This window comes from Anser cygnoides, chromosome 1, assembly GCF_040182565.1.
Source record: "Anser cygnoides isolate HZ-2024a breed goose chromosome 1, Taihu_goose_T2T_genome, whole genome shotgun sequence".
NCBI lineage: Eukaryota > Metazoa > Chordata > Aves > Anseriformes > Anatidae > Anser > Anser cygnoides.
This window is the reverse complement of record NC_089873.1, coordinates 209,261,545-209,283,215: the sequence shown is the minus strand read 5'-3', so window position 1 is coordinate 209,283,215 and position 21,671 is coordinate 209,261,545. Positions and strand designations below refer to the sequence as shown.

Below are 21,671 nucleotides of genomic sequence, written 5' to 3'. Positions count from 1 at the left end.
TGAGGAAAAAAAAGAAATGCATTATTGATTGGAAAATGAGTATCACGGGACAAACCCTGATTAAACGTCAGATCTTTTCCTGTGTGCACAGGGGACAGATGGCACGATGCTACACAAGCTGAACTCCCAGCACAAGCTGAACACCAACTATATACCTCCAAAGAACAACTATGAAACCCAGTTTGGTATTAACCACTTTGCTGGAATTGTTTACTACGAAACAAAAGGTATGGGGTGGCTCCTGGGCACTGCAGGTCTCAGGGGATGCTCGGGGGAAGGTGAGCTGCTGCTGTGATGGAGCAGAGCTGGATGGCAGCCCGTAGTAGTGTCAGTGTGCTCCATTTCTGGCTGTAATCCCTTGGTCTTTCAGCAGTGCCCATGAGCTGCAGAAATTTATGCTCTTTTGCTTGTGTGTCCCCTGGACAGAATTGCAGTGCTTTGCACCACATGCATTTATTACCCAGCCTCTGTCTTCCTCCTCTTGGTCTGTTTTTCTCTTCCCTCTCCACCATTTCTGTTCAGCTTTTCCTAATGAAATTTACCCAGGTCCTGGGTAAATTTCCCGGGTCCCTGCAATCCTGATTGCATGGGACCCTCATTATCTCCCCAAGGGAAGCCAGTAGACCTGTGACCAGGTGGCTGTGTGCAGGGCACGTACTGGCCATGTCGCCCTGTGTCATGGACCTGTGTGTTGTCCCATTATTCCTCCAGGTTTCTTGGAGAAAAACAGGGACACGCTGCACGGAGACATCATTCAGCTGGTTCATTCCTCAAAAAACAAGTTCATCAAGCAGATCTTCCAAGCAGATGTGGCGATGGTAATGCATGCAGAGGGCGGGAGATCTTTGTTCACAGGGAGGAGTTTCCTGGAAGGGGGGAGAAATTGCACAGGGTCAGATTGCTCTGATGCTCTTTGGGGTGTTTCAAACCTGTTACCATGACCCAATAATCCAAAAATGTGAATGTGGTGGGTGTCACAGGTACAACCACACTCACACCATTCAGTTTGTGAAATGTTGTTTCTTGCTGTGGTTGCTCTTCTACTACTTGTATAGGGACAAGAACAAAAAGGTTTGTGATTAGAGATCTGAGAGAGAAAGAGCCAGCCCTCATATGTTATAGAAAGAGCCAGCCCTTACATATGTATATATTATAATATTCCAGATCTGCATATAATAAAGTGAGAAATGAAAACCAAATAGGTGTTCTGAAGGAGCTTCAGATACAGCACTAAAATGATGTTAGGATAAGATTTTCCAAAGCAACCAAGTTTTTTAGTGATTGGAGCCCTGTTTCTAAGCCAATGCCACTGATGGTCCAAGGGACTTGGGGACTTTCAGGAGTGCCAAATAGATATAAGTGCTGAGCTCCTTTGACTGTTAAGGACAAGAAATATTTAAATTCCCCCAAAAAATCTTAAAATAGGCTACAGGCACTTTTGCAAGGCTTATTCAAAACCCTTAGGCACTCAGCCTTGCTCCCTTTGAAATGAATGATCAATATCCTTCTGACTTTGTTAGGAATGAGATGAGGTCTATCAGCTCCCATCAAGCTACCAATTTCTATGACAATCCCAGTGGGTTTGGAGCTGTCCCCAGATGTGGTGTTCCCCTTGAACCGGACACTAAATCCCTTAGCATCAGTGATGCCATTCCCTTTGCTTTTTATTGCTTATTCCTCGCCGCTTTTTATTTTCGACGCAAGCTTTGCAGTTCACCTTGGAAATGATTTCTTGCTTGTTTGGGCAGAGCAGAGTTGCACTCTGGGGAACTGAGGAGAGGGAGCTCTCAGGTTTGTGTAATTTTGCAGAACTCATCATGGGGACTCCTACCAAGCTGTCCTTTGGCAAAATCTTGCCGCAAAATCAAGATGTCCACCTGGGCATTGTATAGGACCTCAGAACTGAGACCTTTTAAAACATCAGAGCACTTCTGGGGGATAACCCTTTTCTCTTATACTTCCAGTCACCGTGCTGTCATTAAGCACCTTCAGAATCTGTCCTGAATGGTGCTCCCTGTGCCTTGATGCTTTAATGATCTCTGCTTTTCTTACCTGAACGAGGGATTTGTAACCTGCCTGATATGGAACCAGAAGAGGAGTGAAGGTTCTGTCCCATCTCCCCTAATCATGCACCGTGTTAGCATGAACATGTTAGGAGAGAGCACAAATCCCTAAACACCATGAAAACAAAACCATTCAGACAAGTAGGAGCTGACATAGGGCTAAGGTGATTTTATCACGGTTTTCCACCAACATTGCTTTGAACAGTGTCGGGTAAAACAACAGATTCAGTGGGAATTATCCATGGTTCCCCCGAGGAACCAGCCAGCAGGGTCCGACAGCACTGCTTGCTCCGGGAACAGGTAGAAGGAGCAGGGGAGATGGAAATTGAAGATGAGAGATTGGTCAAGGGAAAAACAAAAGATCAGATTTGGGTGCTTTCCCATCGGTGAAAATTTCATTTCTGTAGAAGCTATCTGACCAAAATTAGGAGGGGAGGGAGCAATTTCTTTAGGATTTTTGTGAAAATTTGTTTGTTTTGCTGGTATCTTCTAACCTAGTCAAAGGAGAGCAGGGATGCGCAAGGGAGAGGAGTGGGGTTGGCTGACCCTGGATGGATAGCTAGTGAGGTTAAAAGGTAGAGAGGAGATGTTTCCAAGAAGTAAGAGCTGGACAGTGGTGGTTCCTTCAGCTTCAGGGATATGAATCTTGAGAGAGATGGGAAAAGCCAAGAGGGGGATGGCCAAAAATCCAAGAATTAGCACATTTTGTTCATGGGATGTTTTAACAGCTGAACCTCCAGGACTAACAAAGTCAGGCTCCCATTTCGGTTATTCCTTCTTTTCACTATTTGCTCTTCTCTGTCTCTGTTCGTTTTGTTGTTTTGTTTTTGTTTTGTATGTTTTTTTTTTGTTTTGTTTTACCTGTGCTTCACGTAGTTTCTCTGTGGCTATGCATCCAGCACTTTTGGCCAGTCGCCCACACCCACACCAAAGGTAAACTGAATAAATGAGTTTCTCTGTTGCATATTCACCTCTCCTTGGTGAGGACTGTGCTTTTCTCATGTTGGATTATTGCTCGTCCTGTGTTATTTGTAGAGGATCCATTTCAAGTGATTGGCGTGATGAAGAGTATTTTTAGGGCTTGTTGTGTAGCTACAGAAGTATGTGCCATTTATTTGTAAGATTCAACTCAAAAGAGTTTTGTAATGATGGGAATTTGGTTTGGATAAAATCAGAACCAGCCCGAGACAAAGTTTTGTTTTTGTTATTCTGGTATTTGGGTCATTTTAATTAACTTCAGATTGATCATGTGTGGAATTTGAATGTAATTTATCTTGCTGCCACCGTTGGCTTCAGTGGGACATTAATCCTCGAAGCAGCTGCAAATCCAGCCCTGTTTTGCACTTTTGGGGACAGAAATCTGATGGCTTTGGTGCAAAGAGTGACTCTTGGATTGCATTTCTGTGTCGCTTGGAAATGCTTTCAGTCTCCGGGGTGTTTCGTGACTTGTGAGATCTCAAATCTGAGCCTTCAAAGGCGCAGTTAATATTGAACATTGGCATGCTCATCCCAACAGGCTCTTGGCACCTCTCTTCATCTTTTCTGTTGCACCTCAGCTCATGACTGGTTCTGATGGCTTTCCAAACCTTTCTTGCTAGATGTTTGGCCATAAGGTAGAGACTTGTGTGCTAAAGGTTTTGTGCTGTTAGCTTTGTGACTCTGCCCACATTGCCACAACAGTCCCCTGGTAGCCGAGGGATTCTGCTAGAGAGGGACCTGGCTTTCTAAATTCAGATCTTTGCATGGGCTGAATTTCAACCCTTCTTACCTCTGCATTGTCTCAGGGTGCTTGGATTTGGAATTCCAATGAGGGCGACCTGACCCAAAACAACCCCAAGCCATTTGTTCCAGAGCTGAACTCCTTCCCCTCCATATCACATCCGCGAGGTGTTTGGATAGCAGAATCTCACTGGGCCTTGCTCTAGGATTGTAGCAATGCCCCACACCAAAAAAGAAAATCCTTCCTGAATTAAGACACGGTGAAATGAAGCGGAGGAGAGAATTGTGCAAAATCTGCCAGAAATTCTCATGCCAGTCTTTTTCTCTGATGACAACAGGAGACAGAGGGAAATTGGACAAGTAACGCTTATGATTTCTAAGAGTCTTGTTCTTGTCATGACTGTTTTCATAATATAGCTTCAAGTTTTGTAAGTTTTCTAATGAATAATAATTGGTCGTATTTGTTAGGCACTGAGGCAAGGGTGGAACCACTAGGCCAAAGGAGACGTTCCATCAGTGAGTCGTATAAAATAGGGATTTAGCCCAAAATAGTGACGCTTGGCACTGTTATACATCCAGTGTCAGATTTGTATCTCAAGGCACTTTCCAGACTGCACATCCTTGGGGACAGAGACCGTCTTTTCACCAAATGCCACCATAGAACCTGCTGTGATGAGTCCTCAACTGTCAGTGCTCATCTGGAGGTCACCCCAGTGACATTTCCCACAGCAAGCAGTAAGCTTCAGTGTCCTCAGACTTCAGAAAAAAAAGGCTGACAAGCACGGTGTCCTGTTGGCATGGATCAGGACTGCAATCCACCATTTACAATCCTAAAGAGGTGCGGAGAAGTCCCATAGCCCAGAGTCCACCTTCATCCGCTGACTACACAGGGTGCAGCTGGGCTGAACTGGTTTTTGCTTTCCCAGCCCTAAACCAGTACCTAAATGCGTCCAAGACATCCAAGGGAGGAGTCAGAATAGGTCCCTAGAGATTTTACAGCCTCACAGAGATGTTGGGACGTGTCCTGATGGGATCCCCACTGGGGATCTCAGGCACCCTGTGCCAGGGGAATGTCCCCTTGTGTCCTGCTGCTGATGTCCTGCCTTGACTTTTTGTATTTTTGTGTTTTGTATATTTGTATTTATGCTACTGCAAGCAGCCACGTCTCTGCATCTTTAAAGCTAGGCTGAGGTGCCAAAAAGAAGCAGCACTGGAGCATGTCTGAATTTCATGCTGGGCTGCGTGTCTTTCTGAACTTCTCTTCTGAGATGATGCTTCCCTGTGAATCTTGTAATTCTCTTTTTTTGTCTTATTTTTCTCTTTTGCTTCTGTATTTTTATTTTTGCCCTTTGAGGCTGAGCGATAACTCAGTGTCCCAGTCCAGGTTACAGCACCTGTGATTGCTGCTCCTCCTTCCCCATTATACACAGGTCTCATCCTCCCCGGGCTCTGTATGTACACTGATGAAGAGACAGTCTGTGTCCCAAAAATGCTGCAGTCTCTATAAACCTCTGTTTCCAGTGCCTCATTAGGCCATGTTGGCGGGCTGTTCTGCTCCTTTTTTCTGGCCGTTTTGTTGAAATAAGGGAAGAGGTGTGATTCTCAGGTGAGGCAGGAGGAACGCTGGCTCCAGCCTTGGCATCGTGTCCATGCAGGAGGAGGCTGATGTAAAAACACACCTGAGGTTTCATGGCACAGCTGAGAGCCTGGTTGGTGCCCACGGGGCTGGTGCCTGCTGTGAAGGGATCTGTGTGCAAGCATCAGGCCCAGGGATGGAGGGGACGAGCCATCCATTCACCTCCCAGGTCCATGCAAATGGATGGGGTGGTGCAGTCTGGCCAGGAGGAGCTGAGACCTCTCTGCTGATATGGGTAGGAGACAAATCATGGCCAGATTCTGCCCAGGAAGACACTTCTGGCCAGTGTCCCTTCCCTCCTGCCCTTCCCATCAAAAGGCTCTCAGCGTAAGGATGGAAAAGACACCATTTTACCAGAGCTGGGTGCACGCAAGGAAGGACTGCAAGGCACCAGGAAGGCAGGACCTGCAGTCTGGGAGCAAACCACTCTCACATTCCCATGTAGGAGCCCCTGGTACGAAGTTTTGCATCCTTTCTACCACCACAGCTGAAAAATGACCTCTCCCGGACAAGCACAAACCTGCAAACCTGACAAACAGGCAGCTGCTTCCACCTTCCAGCCCCGCTCCTGTGTCTGTCACTGCTTCTTGTGACTCTCCTTCCTCATGGCTTAGAAGTGACCCCCCCTGCACAGAATTAGCTAAGTGGTAAGAAAGAATTAATCAACGCTATCCAAACTAAGATTCTTGCTGAAACAGCCCGTTCCTCAACAAATCCGTGACAAAACGTGAACACCAGGCTCTACAGTGCATTGCAGGTAGCAGCTGCATCCATTAATTACTTTAGATTCATTAACAGTTTGTCCTTCAGGGGAGGATTTTGCTGGGAGAGATCACCGATAGCCCCACAAGCTCTCTTGGCCAAGAGGACCAGGTTTTTCTGGTGTGCACGAGCTGGATTTTCTCTGCTCACGTTGCCTTGTTGGAATTCCATGACGATTTTGTGTTTGTGCTGGCTGGGTTTGTCCTATCGCTGCGTCCAACCTGGGCTATGGAAATGCCTCCTTTATGGGGTATGGGAATGTTGTCTGACTGCTGTAGGATGAAGCAGAAAGTTTTTAGCAAAAGAGGTCAAAATAAAACTCGCCGCCTTGCGAAACAGAGCAGCAAGGTCAGTGCAAATGGGGACTTCGTGGCTCCACACGTGGCTTGACCACCTGCAAAGAAGAGGATGTTCGGAGGAAACGTGCATGAAATCCTGCTGGAATCCTCCCTTTGGGAAATCTCTGGCCATCAGGTCATGTCACAGTGCGTCCTATTTTCAAGTTGGAGAGAGTTACAACTCTCTCCCCAAATCATCCCAAAGTTTCACCCTAAATCCTTTGGTCTAGTTAATTTTCTTTTCCAGACAAAACTCAGATCTTCCCTGTAGCACAGACTGGGGAAAATAGACCTCAGCAGCAATTTCTGGAGCCATCACAGGGTCTCCTGCAGCAAACATGCCCCTGGCTTGTTTTTCTGCCTCCAGGAGCCTCTGGAGGCTGGTCCAGGGTGCAGAAGATGGGTCAGACATGAAGAACAAGGACAGCGAGGTCAGCATCATTGTGCTGTGATGCACAGGGAGGGGGAAGCCCAAGCATCTCCTGTGGAGCACCCCTGGGCAAATGCCTTGCCCCAGGCTGCAATACAGAAATTTTTGATGTCCTACATGAGGCGTTTGGGAACCTGACTCACACAGGGAGGCTCGAGCAGGAGCAATTAAATTATGGCACTTTTCCTCAATGGGTAGAGGCACCTGGAGCAAATCACAGAGTGTGCGTGCAACACAAGCAGAGCAGTCCGAGGACAAAGCCAGGTGCCCTGTGGCCCCAAGCCCTCTCCTCTCCCCATCTCTGCCACCTCGGGCATCCTCCACCGCAGCCCTGAAGCCTCGGCTCCCCGCCTCCAGCCAGAGGCTGCCGGGGACGCGGCCAGAGGGGAAAGGCTCTGTTATCCTTCCATTTCCTGAGCCCGCTCTGCCGCCGTTTTGCAGGGAGCGGAGACGAGAAAGCGCTCGCCGACGCTCAGCAGCCAGTTCAAGCGGTCCCTGGAGCTGTTGATGAGGACTCTCAGTGTCTGCCAGCCCTTTTTCGTCCGCTGTATCAAGCCCAATGAGTACAAGAAGCCCATGGTGAGTCCCTGATTTTCTCTCCTGGTTGCTTTTTTTTTTTTTTTTTTTGTGCAGAATTATCCACAGGAGTTAATGGTAAAAGTCCCTCGGGCATCGGGAGAGGCAGGATTGACCCTGGGTGCTTAGAAAACAAACCCACGGCCCTTTCTGCAAGCAAAGGGGTCACCAAAGCTTGTGGAGGAAAGGCTGGCAAAGTTGGGCACTTTCTTTGCACCCCAAAACTTTTTTATAGGGGAGATACTTCCCCCGCCTTTCTTCCCAAGGATGACCTCGAGGAATTCACCCTGCAGCCCTTTCCCCTATAGGAAATGCATCTGATTTCTATAGGGGGTGGCAGCCTCCCTACCAGCTGTAGGGCCCTGTGTCCGGCCCTATTGCAGAGTTTGACAGTCCCCTAAAAACGATCCCATTCCTGTGGGTGTTTTCTGCAAAACCTTTGTTTCTGAGGGACCTTATTTGGTTTTACCCATTAGATTCGTTTCAACTGTTTATTTTGATGTTGTTGTTTGATTTTTGTTTGTTTTTGTAACAATTGCGAAGGAATAGTTAAAAATCATAAAGAAAAAAAAAAGGAAAAGGGAAATAACACAGAGGAAATGTAAGAGGAATTACTTAGCTGTGATTCCCAGGGGAGGGAGGTTAGACTGTGCCAGATAGGATTATTACAACATTTTGTCCGGATGAACAACAAACAAGCAATTCCCTCCACCGTTCAGAGTACTCTTAAATGCAGCTACAGCAAGCCTGAAGGCAAAAAATATATATACATATTGCTCAGAAACTTAAAAATAATTGGCATCCAGTTAAAAGCGCTGCTTTTATTGTGTTTGCTGCAAAAGCAATGAACGCTCTGGGGGCAAACTTTAACGAGCAAATGAAAGGAAAGGAGGTGGCTGCAGAACCACTGCCCTCTCGTGCAGTGACTCGGTGGAAGGGAGATGATGCTGAAAACCCCAGCCTCAGGATCACCCCCCTGCAGGATTGGACCCTGGAGCTATCAGCAATCTCGTGCTAGCCTCTCACTGCTCTTGATAGTGATAATTCTTGGGGAGGAACGGCTTGATTTAATAATAATTTCAGCTGTTTGTTTCTGTGAGTCATTTTGCCCATGCCTTTGTACTTCAGGAGCGGGTAATCTAGCCAGAGGTGGAGTTTTATCTACTGTTAGCTAGCAAAGCTCAAATGAGTGGAAAAAAAAAATAAAAGCATAAAATATCAAATTTCAGAGCTGTTACATATAAACAGTGTTCAGTTGAGACTTATTTTTGCTCTTCAGTGAATCTAATATAGCACGGGGTGAAAAGTTTGGTGGCTCTCCAGGCAGTTTGTTGTCTCCTTATCTTGGTTTTGGTGAAAATTAAAAGGCAGTTAACAGCAAATTAAAGGAAGACTTCAGGTTAATATGAAACAAGATGTCTGAGCTGAGATTATCATCTGAGCTGAGATCAAACCAAAGCCTTGCTTTAGCACGTGGGTGATATTGAAAGATAGCTGCACATCTTGAACAGACATTAACAAATTATTCCTGATGCCCCGGCTTCAAGCTGCTTTTACACCTGGATGTCTGGCATTCAGTCAGGCATTTTTCGTCCTTCGTAGCAAATCTGGATTTGACCAGCTCTTACAAGCTCTAAGCTACAATATTCTGTTCACCCCATTTATTTACAAGACGTTTAGTGGGATAAAAAACAGCTAGAAGTTTGAAAGAATCAGACAAAGAGAAATTAATCTCCCTGTTAAAGCAATGAGTGGATGAGTGAACACTGCATAAGGGACAGTAGTGCTACAAAATATGAAATGTGGTTTTTTGCTAAATTCATTTTTTGTCATGGTTTAGTAAAACAAAGGAAAAACAGCACACATAATGGGACACAGAGCTGTGCAGGGCGACTGCAAAAGAGAACTTTTTCTGGGAGTTCATTTTCTGTCCCAGGCTATGAAGGAAAGCGTACTGATAGTGATAGGAAATGGTATAGTGGGAAGTGAAAGGTCAGTGGAAAGTCCTGACTGTTTGTTACTTTCTGTTATTCTAAAACTTTTGCTTCCTTCTAAAATGTACTTTGGGAAAAAAAAATAAAAAATGTTTGCATCGGGAGCTTATTTGCAAGCCCACAAACATGGTGCAGGGAGAGAGGAACGCACAACACCTTCCTCTGCACCTATCCAGCCCCCAGTACCCACATTAGACGAGGACAGCTTGAGTCCAAACCCAGATGATGCTACCTTCTGCCTTTTTCTCCCTCATCTGTTATCTTCTCCTGGGATCAGGATCTGTCTCACTCCATTCCAGACCTCTCAAAGTGGCTGCTATGACCTACTCCAAAAGCTACCGTCAGGACTGGGAACTTAGATGATGTATTTTAGATGCTCATATCTGCATGTGCTCATACTTTAGACAGCTGAAGGGAGGGCCTTTATTTTACACTTGGGCTAAACTCTGTTCTGATGCTTCCAGCAGACAACTTCAGGCTGCAAGAGGGTGTCCCGGGGGCTCCAGGATCCTCCCCATTGCACTGAGGCACCAAGCCACCAGCAGGGATTTTTCTGAGCCTCCCTTCACTTCAGCAGCCAGCTATCAGCATCCCTAATTCTCCTCCCTGAGGTGCCCCAAGCAAAGGAGAGCAGCCAGGTTCATTAGCAAACATCTGCAAGGACTGCATTGCTTTGCAACTACCTGCTGCTTCTCAGGAGCAGCCATGGGCACTGCCCTGAGATTTGTCCCTTCCCTAAAACCCTCTGCTGGTCTCTGGTCTGAGCCGTTCATTTTTACCTCCTTGGATGTCTTCCTGGATATAAGGGGTGGTTTAAAGATACCAGGCTGAGCTCAGGGCTGAGGCATCTACAAGGCTGAACTCTTTTTCTGTGTGACTTTGGGGAGCCACATGTCCTAACTCAAAGGGTGCAGGCACCGTAAAACCTTTCGGTGTCCAAGCCTTTACTGATCTAGTCCTTGGCTTCCTCTGCCTTCAAAATGGCACTGCCCTGGCTGCTGTGATCACGCCGGTAAAGCTCAGAGCTGCCAGCAGAAGTCAATGACCATGAGTGGTCACTACGAGGGTGACTGTGGTGTGGTCTCACTTTCCCAAGGTGATGTTCACCATTGCATTGTGTCCTCTAGTTCTCTCTGTCCCTTTTGTAGCATGTAGGACATATCAAGTTCTGCAAAGGAGAATTAAATAAAAGGGGAAAATATTCTAGGATCAGGCCTGTAACAGCCAAGGCTAGCCTTGGGTCCACCAAGTGGAGGGTTTGGGTGGGTGCGTGACTTCATTGCACTACATAGCTCCTATGGCCAATCCAGGCCAAGATGTGCAATCAAAGCACCAAGTCCTGTAACTTCCCCAGCTGTTCGACCGGGAGCTGTGCGTCCGGCAGCTGAGGTACTCGGGGATGATGGAGACCATCCGGATCCGCCGGGCTGGCTACCCCATCCGCTACACGTTTGTGGAGTTCGTGGACCGGTACCGCGTGCTCATGCCCGGCGTGAAGCCAGCATACAAGCAGGTGAGTACCTTTTTCCATTGCAAACACTTACTCTCTGCTGGTCTCTCTGGAGGTATTTATGGGGAGTGCATCCTTTCCAAAAGTAATCATGCAGCATCAGATTCCCAGATGCTGTGGTGGTGCTCTGGGCTTTAAAAAGTGGAGGAAAAATGCTAGGGACAAGGAGCTGAGTACCAAGGGGCCATATTCAGCCCATCTCACTCACCCTATACGCGGTGAGAAGCTTATTAGCAGAAAACTGCTGGAAATGAGACCAGAAATGGCCACCATTGAGCAGCAGGGGTGAGGATGGTCCTGGCGAACACCACCCCGCTTCCCACCAGGGCGACCTGCGTGGGACGTGCCAGCGCATTGCTGAAGCGGTGCTCGGGAAGGATGACGACTGGCAGATCGGCAAGACAAAGATATTCCTGAAGGTATGGGCTCTTGGCGTCCCCCCCTGCCATCTGGGACCCTTGCCCTTACGGTCTCCTACCAACCCCTTTCCATCGCAAGATGTGACCCTTATCCGTGGTCTCTGGCCTGGCCTGGCAGGAGGCAGAAAATGAGCCAAGGCAGGATATTTGGGGCCAGTTTAGGAAGCAGTGGGCAGGAGGAAGTCCTGACACTCTGCCAGCGCTGATGCATGCGTGGAGGCAGAAATAGTCACGTTCAACACATAGCCTTTTCCCTCCTGGGCTGTGACGCACTGTCTCATCTCCTGCCTTCACCCAAAAGGCACAGCAGCAGGAGGGATGTCAACGCAGAGCCCTGCAAAGAGGGGGACTGAGAGCACAACAAACTCACTTTGGTTTTGCACTGTCCTTGCACAATACAGGATTAGCCTACAGCTTCCCTCTCTGCATCAGTTTGGCTATCATGGAGCAGCCCAGCATTTCAGGTCCCCGTGAGATGAGAGCAGCCACTTCCCATTCACACTCCTTGCTCCTTACAAACCCATTCCTGCATTGCCCCTAGGAGAGGAAGCTGAGCTGGCAAGGGACCAGGATGGAAGCAAAGCTTTCTCTCAAGCAAAAATCTCAGCAGAAAACCCTGGTGGCTCATATCTAAATAACCCCCCCAACCCATCTCCAGCACGAACACCCTCATCCCTTCCCTAGAAGCTGTTCCTACTAGTCGCTCTTTCCAGTGCTTGTTATCAAGATCTCACAGCTGTTAGGGCAGGAAATGGAGAAATTGGGAGGCCCTGAAGGGCAGCGTGAGGTCGAGCAAAGCAGGAAACGTGCAGAGTTGCCTCCACTGCACCCAGCATGCTGGGCCCAGGGCTCAGCATGCTGCAGCCAGGAAAGAAAGTGGAGTTTGGTGTGGGAGGAATCAAAAGAAAGCTTAGGATGGTGCATCTGAAAGTTTCAGGGCAAGGAAATTCCATGTGATAAAGCCTTTTTGTCCTTGGGTGTGGAGGCATTGCATCTTTTGCTGGAGGGAGAAAAAGGTTTTGTTTCCAAACCTCTCCAGTGCTCCTGGGAGCTGGTCCCATGGCGGAAGGTATTAGATGAGAGCTTTGCATGGAAGACCAATGTAATTTGGATGCTTTCAGACTATAAAGCATTATATATCTGTCTTCTTCCTGCTCTGGTTCACTTGGGAATGAAGACAGTGGATCGCTAGGATCTATATTAGGATTTCCCCAGAAAATAGGTGGGGTATGTTTGGGAAGGAAAATGTCCCAAGAGTTTATTTTGGACATCTTCTCTGGGGAAGGGCCTCATAGCACCCTGCCAGCCACACCTAAATCAGAGAACCATCGAATCACCGAATGGTTTGGGTTGGAAGGGACCCTGGCCAGGGCCTCAGCGCCCTCAGAGGGAAGAATTTCTTCCCAACGCCTCCCCGAAGCCTCCCCCCTGCCAGGCTCCAGCCGGTGCCCCTCGTCCTGTCCCCCCAGCCCTGACAAAGAGTCCCTCCCCAGCTTCCCTGCCCCCCCTGCAGGCCCTGGCAGGCCGCTGGCAGCTCTCCCCGGGGCCTTCTCTTCCCCAGGCCCAGCACCCCCAGCTCTCTCAGCCTGGCCCCACAGCAGAGTCCAGCTTCTCACCCCCCACCACCCCCAGGTCCCTCTCCTCAGGGCTGCTCTCCAGCCATTCTCTGCCCAGCCTGGAGTTGGGCTTGGGATTGCGCCGGCCGTGCTGCAGGACCTTGCACTTTGCACCACCTCAAGCAGATGGAGATCTTCTGACATGGTTGTTGGTTCCTCCCTCAGGATCACCACGACATGCTGCTGGAGATTGAGAGGGACAAAGCCATCACAGACAAAGTCATCCTCATCCAGAAGGTCGTGCGTGGGTTCAAAGACAGGTAGGTGTGAGCCCTGCTAGCTCCTGGAGGTGGGCTAACAAGCAGCTCTTGGGGGAAATGTTGCTCCCTCCATGCCTGTCCAACCTGCCCTGACTTTAGCTGGGGAGAGGGGACTTGGCACTCAGCTACAGCAAGTATTGGAGGAAAATAGTAAAAGAAACCAGAGGAAAACAGTATTAGTTGCCTCAAATACGGACAGAATAGGACCTTCTCTCCCTGTTCAGTGTTGACTTCAGGGGAGCTGATGCTTGCTACATCAACACAGTAGTGGGACTCTGCTGAAGGCAATGCTAAGCCTGCAGTCTTATGGGAACCCCACAAGGCTGTAATGGGGTTATCAGGTCCTCCGTAGTGACTAACAGTGTTCTCCACAAAGCCAAAGGAGCTTTTTACAAGCTCCCTTTGTAAACTGGTCGCCACAGACCTGGGAGGAGGGCAAGTAGATGGACCTTTGGAAGCTCATGGCACAGTTGTGGAGGGCAAGGGGGAGCCACAGCCACGTCCACGCTTCATGCACAGACAAGGGACAGGAACATTTCTTGGGGCTTTGTGCTCTTTGTCTGAGCTATGGCTGTAATTTAGGCTGGGCCTTAGACTTTGAGAAAAAGTCATGTGCCAAATAACTCTGAGAAGCCTTGTCTCCTGTTAGAATGGTAGATTCACCAAATGGTTTGGGTTGGAAGGGACCTTAAAGACCTCCTAATTCCAACCCCTGCCATGGTCAGGGACATGTTCCCCCAGCCCAGGCTACCCCCAGCCCCATCCAGCCTGGCCTTGGGCACTGCCAGGGCTGGGGCTCCCCCAGCTCCGCTGGGCAGCCTGGGCCAGGGCCTCAGCGCCCTCAGAGGGAAGAATTTCTTCCTTATCTCCAATCTAAACCTGCCCTCTCTCAGTTTAAAACCACTCCCTCACTTCACTCCCTGATAAAGAATCTCTCCCCATCGTTCTTGTAAGCCCCCTTTAGGTACCAGAAGGCTGCTATAGGACTTCCCCACAGTAATCCTACAGAGACTTCCAAGACCTCCTGACGCTTTTGTCCCCAGGGTGTCTAAGCACAGGACCAGACCAGTCTAAGCAGCACGCAGGGTGCAGACGAGGGTAGCAGGGTATAAGTTTGTGTTTACAAAACACAGTGAGACACAGTGAGAAAGTGAGAGAAATTCTTAAAGGCTGTCAGGAATTATGGTCTATCCTTAGTCTACTTAAATAAGATTTAGAAATGAAGCAACTGTTGTGATGAGAATCAGAATAAAAAAAAAAAAAAAGTTGCATGGTTTGGTTTGCTTGTTTGTAAAAAATGTAAATAAATGTAAATGTAAACAATGTAAATAAAGCTTAGCCAAACAAACCTGTTTCATAGTAATTCTGTAAAAATAAATTATCCAGTAATTGATATTAATTACAAGTTAGTGTGGTAGCAGTATTAGTAGCTAGGGGAAGCAGATTTAAAATTTTGCTCCTTTTTTTTTTTTTTCCCTACTAAAATCTTATTTTTGACATCTAAAAGAACAGAAATTATGACTAGTAAGGACTTTTATATATAAAATTCAGACATGTTACTGAAAATAATATAATATGTTCTTGAATAATTATTGCTAGTTTTTATTGCTTTTATTGCTTTTATATTTTATATATTGCTTTTATATATATTTATATATATTTATATATATAAATATTTATATTTATATATATGCTTTCATATATAATATATTGCTATATTGCTTTTATATTTTATTTTATTTTATTTTATTGAATAATTATTGCTAGTTTTTGTTATCCATATAGCTAATATATTTTGGTAGCAGGGTGGTGTTGCTGGAGTTTACTCTTGATAGTTTAGAGCACTTAGATAATTTATATCCATTTGCAGGTGGCTGGGATGGAAGCAGGGAGAGCGGACAGTGAGACAATTTCAGAGGAAAGAGGAGGTTGCAAGGGGGGAAGAGCAGGGACTATTACCAATATCTCCTGCTCCACCCATTCCCATGTATGAGCCTGTGGAGATCTATCAGAGAGAGCCTCTACAGACCTTCCTGTAAAGGCAAAGAATGTTGGGGAGGAGATATGTTCAGGCCAAAAATGTAGAGTTTACTCCACCCAGTTGCTCAATTTAAAGTCTCCAAAGAATGAGGCCCTGGAGATGATAATTTGGAGATGATAACTGTCCAACCACAGACACAAGCGATGAAAATGCCTTTTCAGGTCCAATTTCCTGAAAGTGAGAAACTCAGTCCTGATGATTCAGAGATACTGGCGTGGACATAACTGCAGGAAGAACTATGGTGCTGTAAGTATGTGGGTGCTTCCTCACACCTGTATCTTCCTCCTTCTTTCAGGTGGGACCTAAATTAGAGTGTCCTGGTTCAATCTGCCCCACAGGGTTGAGATGTTTAGGTTGGCAGGATGAATGGAATTGTGATTTTGATGCTTTGCCTTCTCATCAAAGAGAGCACCTAACCGCCTTCTCACTGACCTTTTTCCTCATAACTTAGATGTCCATTGTACCAAATGGTCACTTGGTGTTTTAAAAGTCTTCCCGCAGTTTCCAGGTGACTGAAAACTCAGAAGCAGCTTCCTCTAAAAAATGGACTCCATCTCCAGGTGTGACCAAATCTGCAATTAGGGCTTTCTCCCAGCCTCTCCTCAGCCCAGTCCATGGCCCTGTTTTAGCTGCCTCTGATCTAACATTGGGTCTTTCGGGAAGCATGCTGGGGTCCAAAGTGCTCGATATCATCCTCAGAGACAGCAACATGATAGGAATAACCATTTCCTGACTGCTCAGGGTGTTGCCTCCTTCCACAGAAGAGATCCTTGGCTACCAGGCAGGAGGTCTGCAGGAGCAGTGATTAGCAGGGGAACCCACGGGAGGTGCTGGAACTCCATGGGAGCAGCCTCCTGCCATGTAGCTACCTTGATATGAGGAACCAGACCTCCTGAAGCCTCTTAAAGGGAGAAACATTATCACTCAGTGGGGAAGAAACTCCCTTCGTCCTTCCTCAGCTTTGAATCCATGCAGCAGCTGGAGGGCTTCGTTTCTCCACCTTCTTGGAGAACCTCCCTCCCGAAGGCTTGTCCTGGAGGGAGCTGATTTCTTTTTAACAGCCACGAAGGAGGGAGATTAGCGAGGGAAACCTGTTTAGGGTGGACAAGCCTGTGGGCTGTGATGGACTGGTTTCATCCCGCTCCCTCTTGCAGATGCGGATCGGCTTCCTGAGACTGCAGGCCCTCTACCGATCCCGTAAGCTCCACAAGCAGTACCACATGGCCCGACGGCGCATCATCGAGTTTCAGGCCCGGTGCCGGGGCTACCTGGTCCGCAGGGCTTTCCGCCACCGCCTCTGGGCTGTCCTCACCATCCAGGCCTACGCCCGCGGCATGATCGCCCGAAGGCTCTACAAGCGCCTCCGAGGAGAGGTGAGTACTGAGGAGGAGAAGATGGCTGTGAAATGGATGTGGGGACAGGGGAGACAAATAGCTCCTGCCTCACATGTTTGTGGGGCTGGTGTTTAAAAAGCACCAAAAAAATCCAAAAAGCAGTAAATGTTTAGAAGGGCTCTTGTGTTTATTCAACAGTATCATCGGCGCCTGGAAGCAGAGAAACTTCGGCTGGCGGAAGAGGAACGACTCCGAAAGGAGATGAGTGCCAAGAAAGCCAAGGAGGAAGCAGAAAAGAAACACCAAGTACGCCAAGACTGCTCTCTTTCTGAGGCTCTGTATCACCATTTTCCAGGGCTTGGGTTTGTTCTGTTTAGGAGGATTGCCAAAAATATCTGAGACATTTCTGCCCTGCTTGACCTATTTGTATTTAATTCTCTAAAGACCTTTGTGTTCTAACTAGACTGAAGCTGCTCCAGAATTTCTGATCTGCTGCACAGGAATGTCAGAGATTATGGTTATTATTTGCTTCCTTTTGGTCTTGTATGAAGGCTGAAGGGGGAGTTGGCACACTGTGTAGATAATGTGTGTGTGTGCATAGGTAGATATATAGAAGGAAAAAATAAGGTAAGTGGAGTCTCTGTGCATGGACCAGAGACTCAAGGCAGGCACTAAGGAGGGAGAAAACTCTACTGCTTTGTCCTGCAGTTAGGAAGCTGAGGCATAGACATGCTACTGGTTTGCTCCAAGCCACATTCCTGGCATAGTGCCCCAAGCACCGGGCACTCTGCCTTGCAAATCCAGGCCCTGTGGAATTCAGAGCTGGCTCTTCGGAGGCAGTTCAGTCATTGCATGTGTCCCCCTCCAGGTACGCCTGGCCCAGCTGGCCCGTGAAGATGCGGAGAGAGAAGTAAAGGAAAAGGAGGAAGCACGTCGGAAGAAAGAGCTTTTAGAAAAAATGGAGAAAGCTCGCAACGAGCCAGTGAATGACTCAGATATGGTGGACAAAATGTTTGGATTCCTAGGGACGACCTCCTCCCTGCCTGGCCAGGAGGGGCAGGCACCCAATGGCTTCGAGGTACTGCAGACATACACAAGCCTGGCTATAACATGAAAGGCTTTAGGAATACAAGAATTTATCAGGGTAGAGTGAGGCAATCCAAAAGGGGATCTCTGAAGGCTTCCTTCAAGAATTCCTTCCTTTTTCACGGCTACAGAAGTTTGCCATGTGGTGGTTGGGGCAGACATGCAGTCTGCAGGCTTTCTCTGGGGCTGCTGCGTGGAAGGGAGCAATATTGCTATAAGATCTTTGAGGACCCATAGCCTCTGAGATGTTCTCCCTCGTTCATTACAATTAGCTCTTGGACACCTTTTACCTTTTACCCATGGTGGGAGTGGGGCCACACTTAATGTTTCTCCTACTGATCTGGGGATATTGCTGGGCAAAAGCACGTCCTACAGGACTCAGGCTTTGTTTGGGCTCCATAGTAACATTTCTTGGTTTTCCCCCCAGCTGGCTTTTCCTTTTGGGGTGGAAATCAGATAGGCAGACAAGTCAGGACCAAGGGGAAAGAGTAGCTCAGCATCCAAAGCCATGCTGAGCACCTGACGTCCTTTCCCACCAGGATCTTGAGCGAGCCCAGAAGGAACTGGAGGAAGAAGACCTCGATGCAGCATTGCCGCTCCCTGAGGAAGAGGAGGAAGATCTTTCAGAGTACAAATTTGCCAAATTTGCTGCCACATATTTCCAGGGCACGACAACACACACCTACATTCGCCGGCCTCTCAAGCAGCCTCTCCTGTACCACGAGGATGAAGGAGACCAGCTGGTGAGGCAGGGGATGAAAATCCTTGAGCAGGGTGGGTTGGAGGAAGCCCGGGGAGCTCTTCACCCAAAGGGCACCAGTTTGCCTTTCTGATACACTGATGTGGTTCAGTGGAGAACACAGCCTTCATCATGTGTTGGTAAACACTGTCCCACCAGCATGCTTTGAAACAAGACAGCAAGCATTAGTGGGACATAGTGGTGAGTCCTTCTCTGTGCCTCGATATTCATGTTAAAACAGTTAATAAAGTGTTCTGGGCTTAGGGCATAGACGATGCAAATTGTTAAGCTAGTACAGATGTTATTTGGCAGCTGTAAAAGTTGTTTCTTACCTCGCCAGGTACTCCAGTGCAGAGCTAGGAGAGAAGAAATGCTTGTCCTATAACCAGAAGTACGAGGGCAGAAGTGCACTGAGCCCACATGGCTATAATGAACATTACATTGGCCGTGAATTTGCCTTCTCTATGGTTCTCCTCTTCTGCAGTGGGTTAGGAGTTCTCAGTCACTGCTTCTCTGTAAGGGTGACATCTCCTAGCCAAGAAACAAGCCCCTTCTATGTTGCACAAACGCGGTCATGATGGCATGAGCACATGAGCCTGACCTTGTGGTCCTGACCACCAGCCTGCCCAGCTTTTGCTCACTCAGATGAGGAACGTGTTGCAGGCAGAATTGTTGTGTGGGATGCAGGAAAGTGTTTTGTCTCCTGCAGATGTACAGGGAAACCACAGTGGTGATCCTGATGGATTCAGCATGGCTTGACCACCCCCTCCACTGCTCTGCTGTGAGCTAAAGATTTTTAAATTTATTTTCCTACAGGCAGCACTTGCTGTGTGGATCACTATCCTCCGTTTCATGGGAGACCTCCCTGAGCCGAAATATCATACAGCCATGAGTGATGGTGGTGAGAAGATACCGGTGATGACAAAAATCTATGAGACTCTTGGGAAGAAGACCTATAAGAAAGAACTTCAGGCTCTGCAGGGAGAAGGAGAGGTAAATGATATGGCTGTAAGAGATTATATTTGTGTATTGGAAAGTGTTGGAAAGAAATGACTTGCAGCTGTGCTGCAGCCAATCTGTTTTCTAATTTCCTCTGCAATTATGCTACAAAGGGAGAATTGCCTGTGTGTCAGGTGTTGATCCTACACCTTCACACAGATAACTGAATGTCCCCCAGTAACATGGCTGGGGAAGTGCCTTGCTGTCTTTCAGGGGGCTTTGATCTCCCTTCTCCTCCCTAAAGGGTACATGGAGGGAGTGCAGTGTCCTGTATCATCAGTCCCTCTTTTGGGGATTTTGTGTTGATCTGCTCTGGGAGAAAAAATTAAAAATGTGCCCTTAATCTTGGAGAAGGAAGTCAAGAGTTACCAGGAGATTAAGCTGTGGAAATCCAGAAAAAAAAATAAAAATAAAAATCGCTGTTGCATCCTCAGTGCATTCTCGGGTGTCTTTGGAGGACTTCATCTTAGGACTTACTCGGCAGGGCTCTTCATCTCACCACATTGCACTCCATGCCTCTTGCTTTGCAGAGTACTCACATTGATGGGCACAAGAAGAACAGTGTGCGGCACAAACTGGTCTCCTTAACCCTCAAGAAGAAATCCAAACTGACGGAGGAGGTGAGAGGAGACGCTTGGCCGCCTGGCAGCACAAGTGCCGTTGGATTGTCTGCAGCCCTCTCTGACTCTCTTCTGCTTTTCCCTAGACAACATAGAACCAGCCCTCCTCTGGGTTTGGCGCTACCTGTCTCTCTGCCTGAAAGATTTAAGGAGTGTTTAAGGGGAAAGGTTGGCTTCCCATGTCTCCTTGAGTCTGCACCTCGCGCCGGCCTCCCCTCGGCTCTCGTTCTCCATCCATCCAGCACCTTCCCTCCCCTCTCTCACAGCCCTCCATCCAGCTGCCAATACCTCTCACCACTTGTGACGGTCTGAATGTTACCCCTGCTTTTAGTTTCCTGCCCTCCTCTGGGGCGTAGGTAGCAGAGGTGTAGTATCCAAAAGCGCTCACCCGCCCTCTGCCTCAGCCCTTCTTCAGTGCTAGGGGCAAATTTCCCTAGGGGAGCAGTTAGTCCAAGCTGAGAGCTTTAGAAAATACCACCCCAAAAGAATGAGGAGCAAAAAATCTTTTGGGTAAAGGGGTAAGAGCAAGGCAAAGATGTGAATTCAGTCTTCTTTTACACATTGCCTTGTGTCCACTTCCAGAGCAGGCACCATCTCACCTGGCTGTAGTTGCTTGACAGCATGAAGATCTCTCTGAGGTAGTCACCCTCCTTCCCTTTAGAGTCAGTGGAGAGAAACAGAAGCCAATCCATCTTATCCTAATGTGGCTCTGAATGCACTCTAGAAATGCTCATCTCTCCCCGGTGGCTCTAAATGAAGTATGGGTTGACTAGCTGAGGCAGAGAGCTGGTAGGTGGATGAATGCCAACCCTGTCTGCACAAAAAGCACCATGCTTATGTGCTCTTGGCTGCATCATTAGCATGGGGAGGGGGTCCATTCTGTTAGTTTTAACATTTTTTTTGAATAAGATGGAGTTGAAAGGACAGGCCTTCCTTGGCAATAAGCTGAGGTTATTCGAATGACCCTTGGTGGCCCTCTCCCAGCTGTGGATCCAGCCCAGTGCTTGGTTGCAAAGGTGTTATTGTAGAAAACCTGGTCAAGGACCAAGCAGGTGGGAGCGTGACTAGGCAGAACCATTTTCAGCTTCACCAGTATGCAATTAAAGCCAACAAAGCCACAACCTCCCATCACTGATAATGTGTGAGATTGAAGAACTTCTGAGACCCTTCCTGGAAGGTGGAGGAGTCCTCCTGGGGGAGCACACCACACCTGGGGTGGGGTGGGGGGCCGTAGCAGCTAGCTGTACTGAACGAGAGCAATGTGTCTGGTTGGCAGGTGACAAAGAGACTTCATGACGGGGAGTCCACACTCCAAGGTAATAGCATGCTCGAAGACCGGCCCACCTCCAACCTGGAGAAGCTCCATTTCATTATTGGTAATGGCATCCTCAGGCCAGCATTAAGGTTAGAAATCAGGACAAAGGCATAAACATGCCATTCGTTTCGTTCCTTCTTCATTGAGCTATTCTCGTCCAATTGATGTTGATCATGTGTGCAGCTCTGCAAAGCTCTCATTTTTCTAGTTGTGT

General features: G+C 47.9%; 1 protein-coding gene across 5 annotated transcripts in view; it reads left to right on the top strand.

The window, feature by feature from the left end:
• The window catches only part of MYO7A (myosin VIIA), a 94,435-nt gene that overhangs the window by 49,706 nt on the left and 23,058 nt on the right, over positions 1 to 21,671 (top strand). For 2 of the 5 annotated variants that reach the window (XM_048051053.2, XM_066989996.1), the window contains 15 exons: positions 92 to 227; positions 712 to 818; positions 2,940 to 2,996; positions 7,390 to 7,527; positions 10,873 to 11,031; positions 11,355 to 11,447; positions 13,229 to 13,323; positions 15,526 to 15,610; positions 16,519 to 16,737; positions 16,897 to 17,004; positions 17,567 to 17,776; positions 18,324 to 18,527; positions 19,340 to 19,516; positions 20,053 to 20,142; positions 21,419 to 21,546. In XM_048051053.2, coding sequence (XP_047907010.1) covers positions 92 to 227; positions 712 to 818; positions 2,940 to 2,996; positions 7,390 to 7,527; positions 10,873 to 11,031; positions 11,355 to 11,447; positions 13,229 to 13,323; positions 15,526 to 15,610; positions 16,519 to 16,737; positions 16,897 to 17,004; positions 17,567 to 17,776; positions 18,324 to 18,527; positions 19,340 to 19,516; positions 20,053 to 20,142; positions 21,419 to 21,546 — 2,006 coding nt within the window. Of the gene's footprint in view, positions 1 to 91; positions 228 to 711; positions 819 to 2,939; positions 2,997 to 7,389; positions 7,528 to 10,872; positions 11,032 to 11,354; positions 11,448 to 13,228; positions 13,324 to 15,525; positions 15,611 to 16,518; positions 16,738 to 16,896; positions 17,005 to 17,566; positions 17,777 to 18,323; positions 18,528 to 19,339; positions 19,517 to 20,052; positions 20,311 to 21,418; positions 21,547 to 21,671 lie in introns of all 5 variants that reach the window. The other 3 variants (XM_048051056.2, XM_048051055.2, XM_048051049.2) reach the window with 2 other exon arrangements.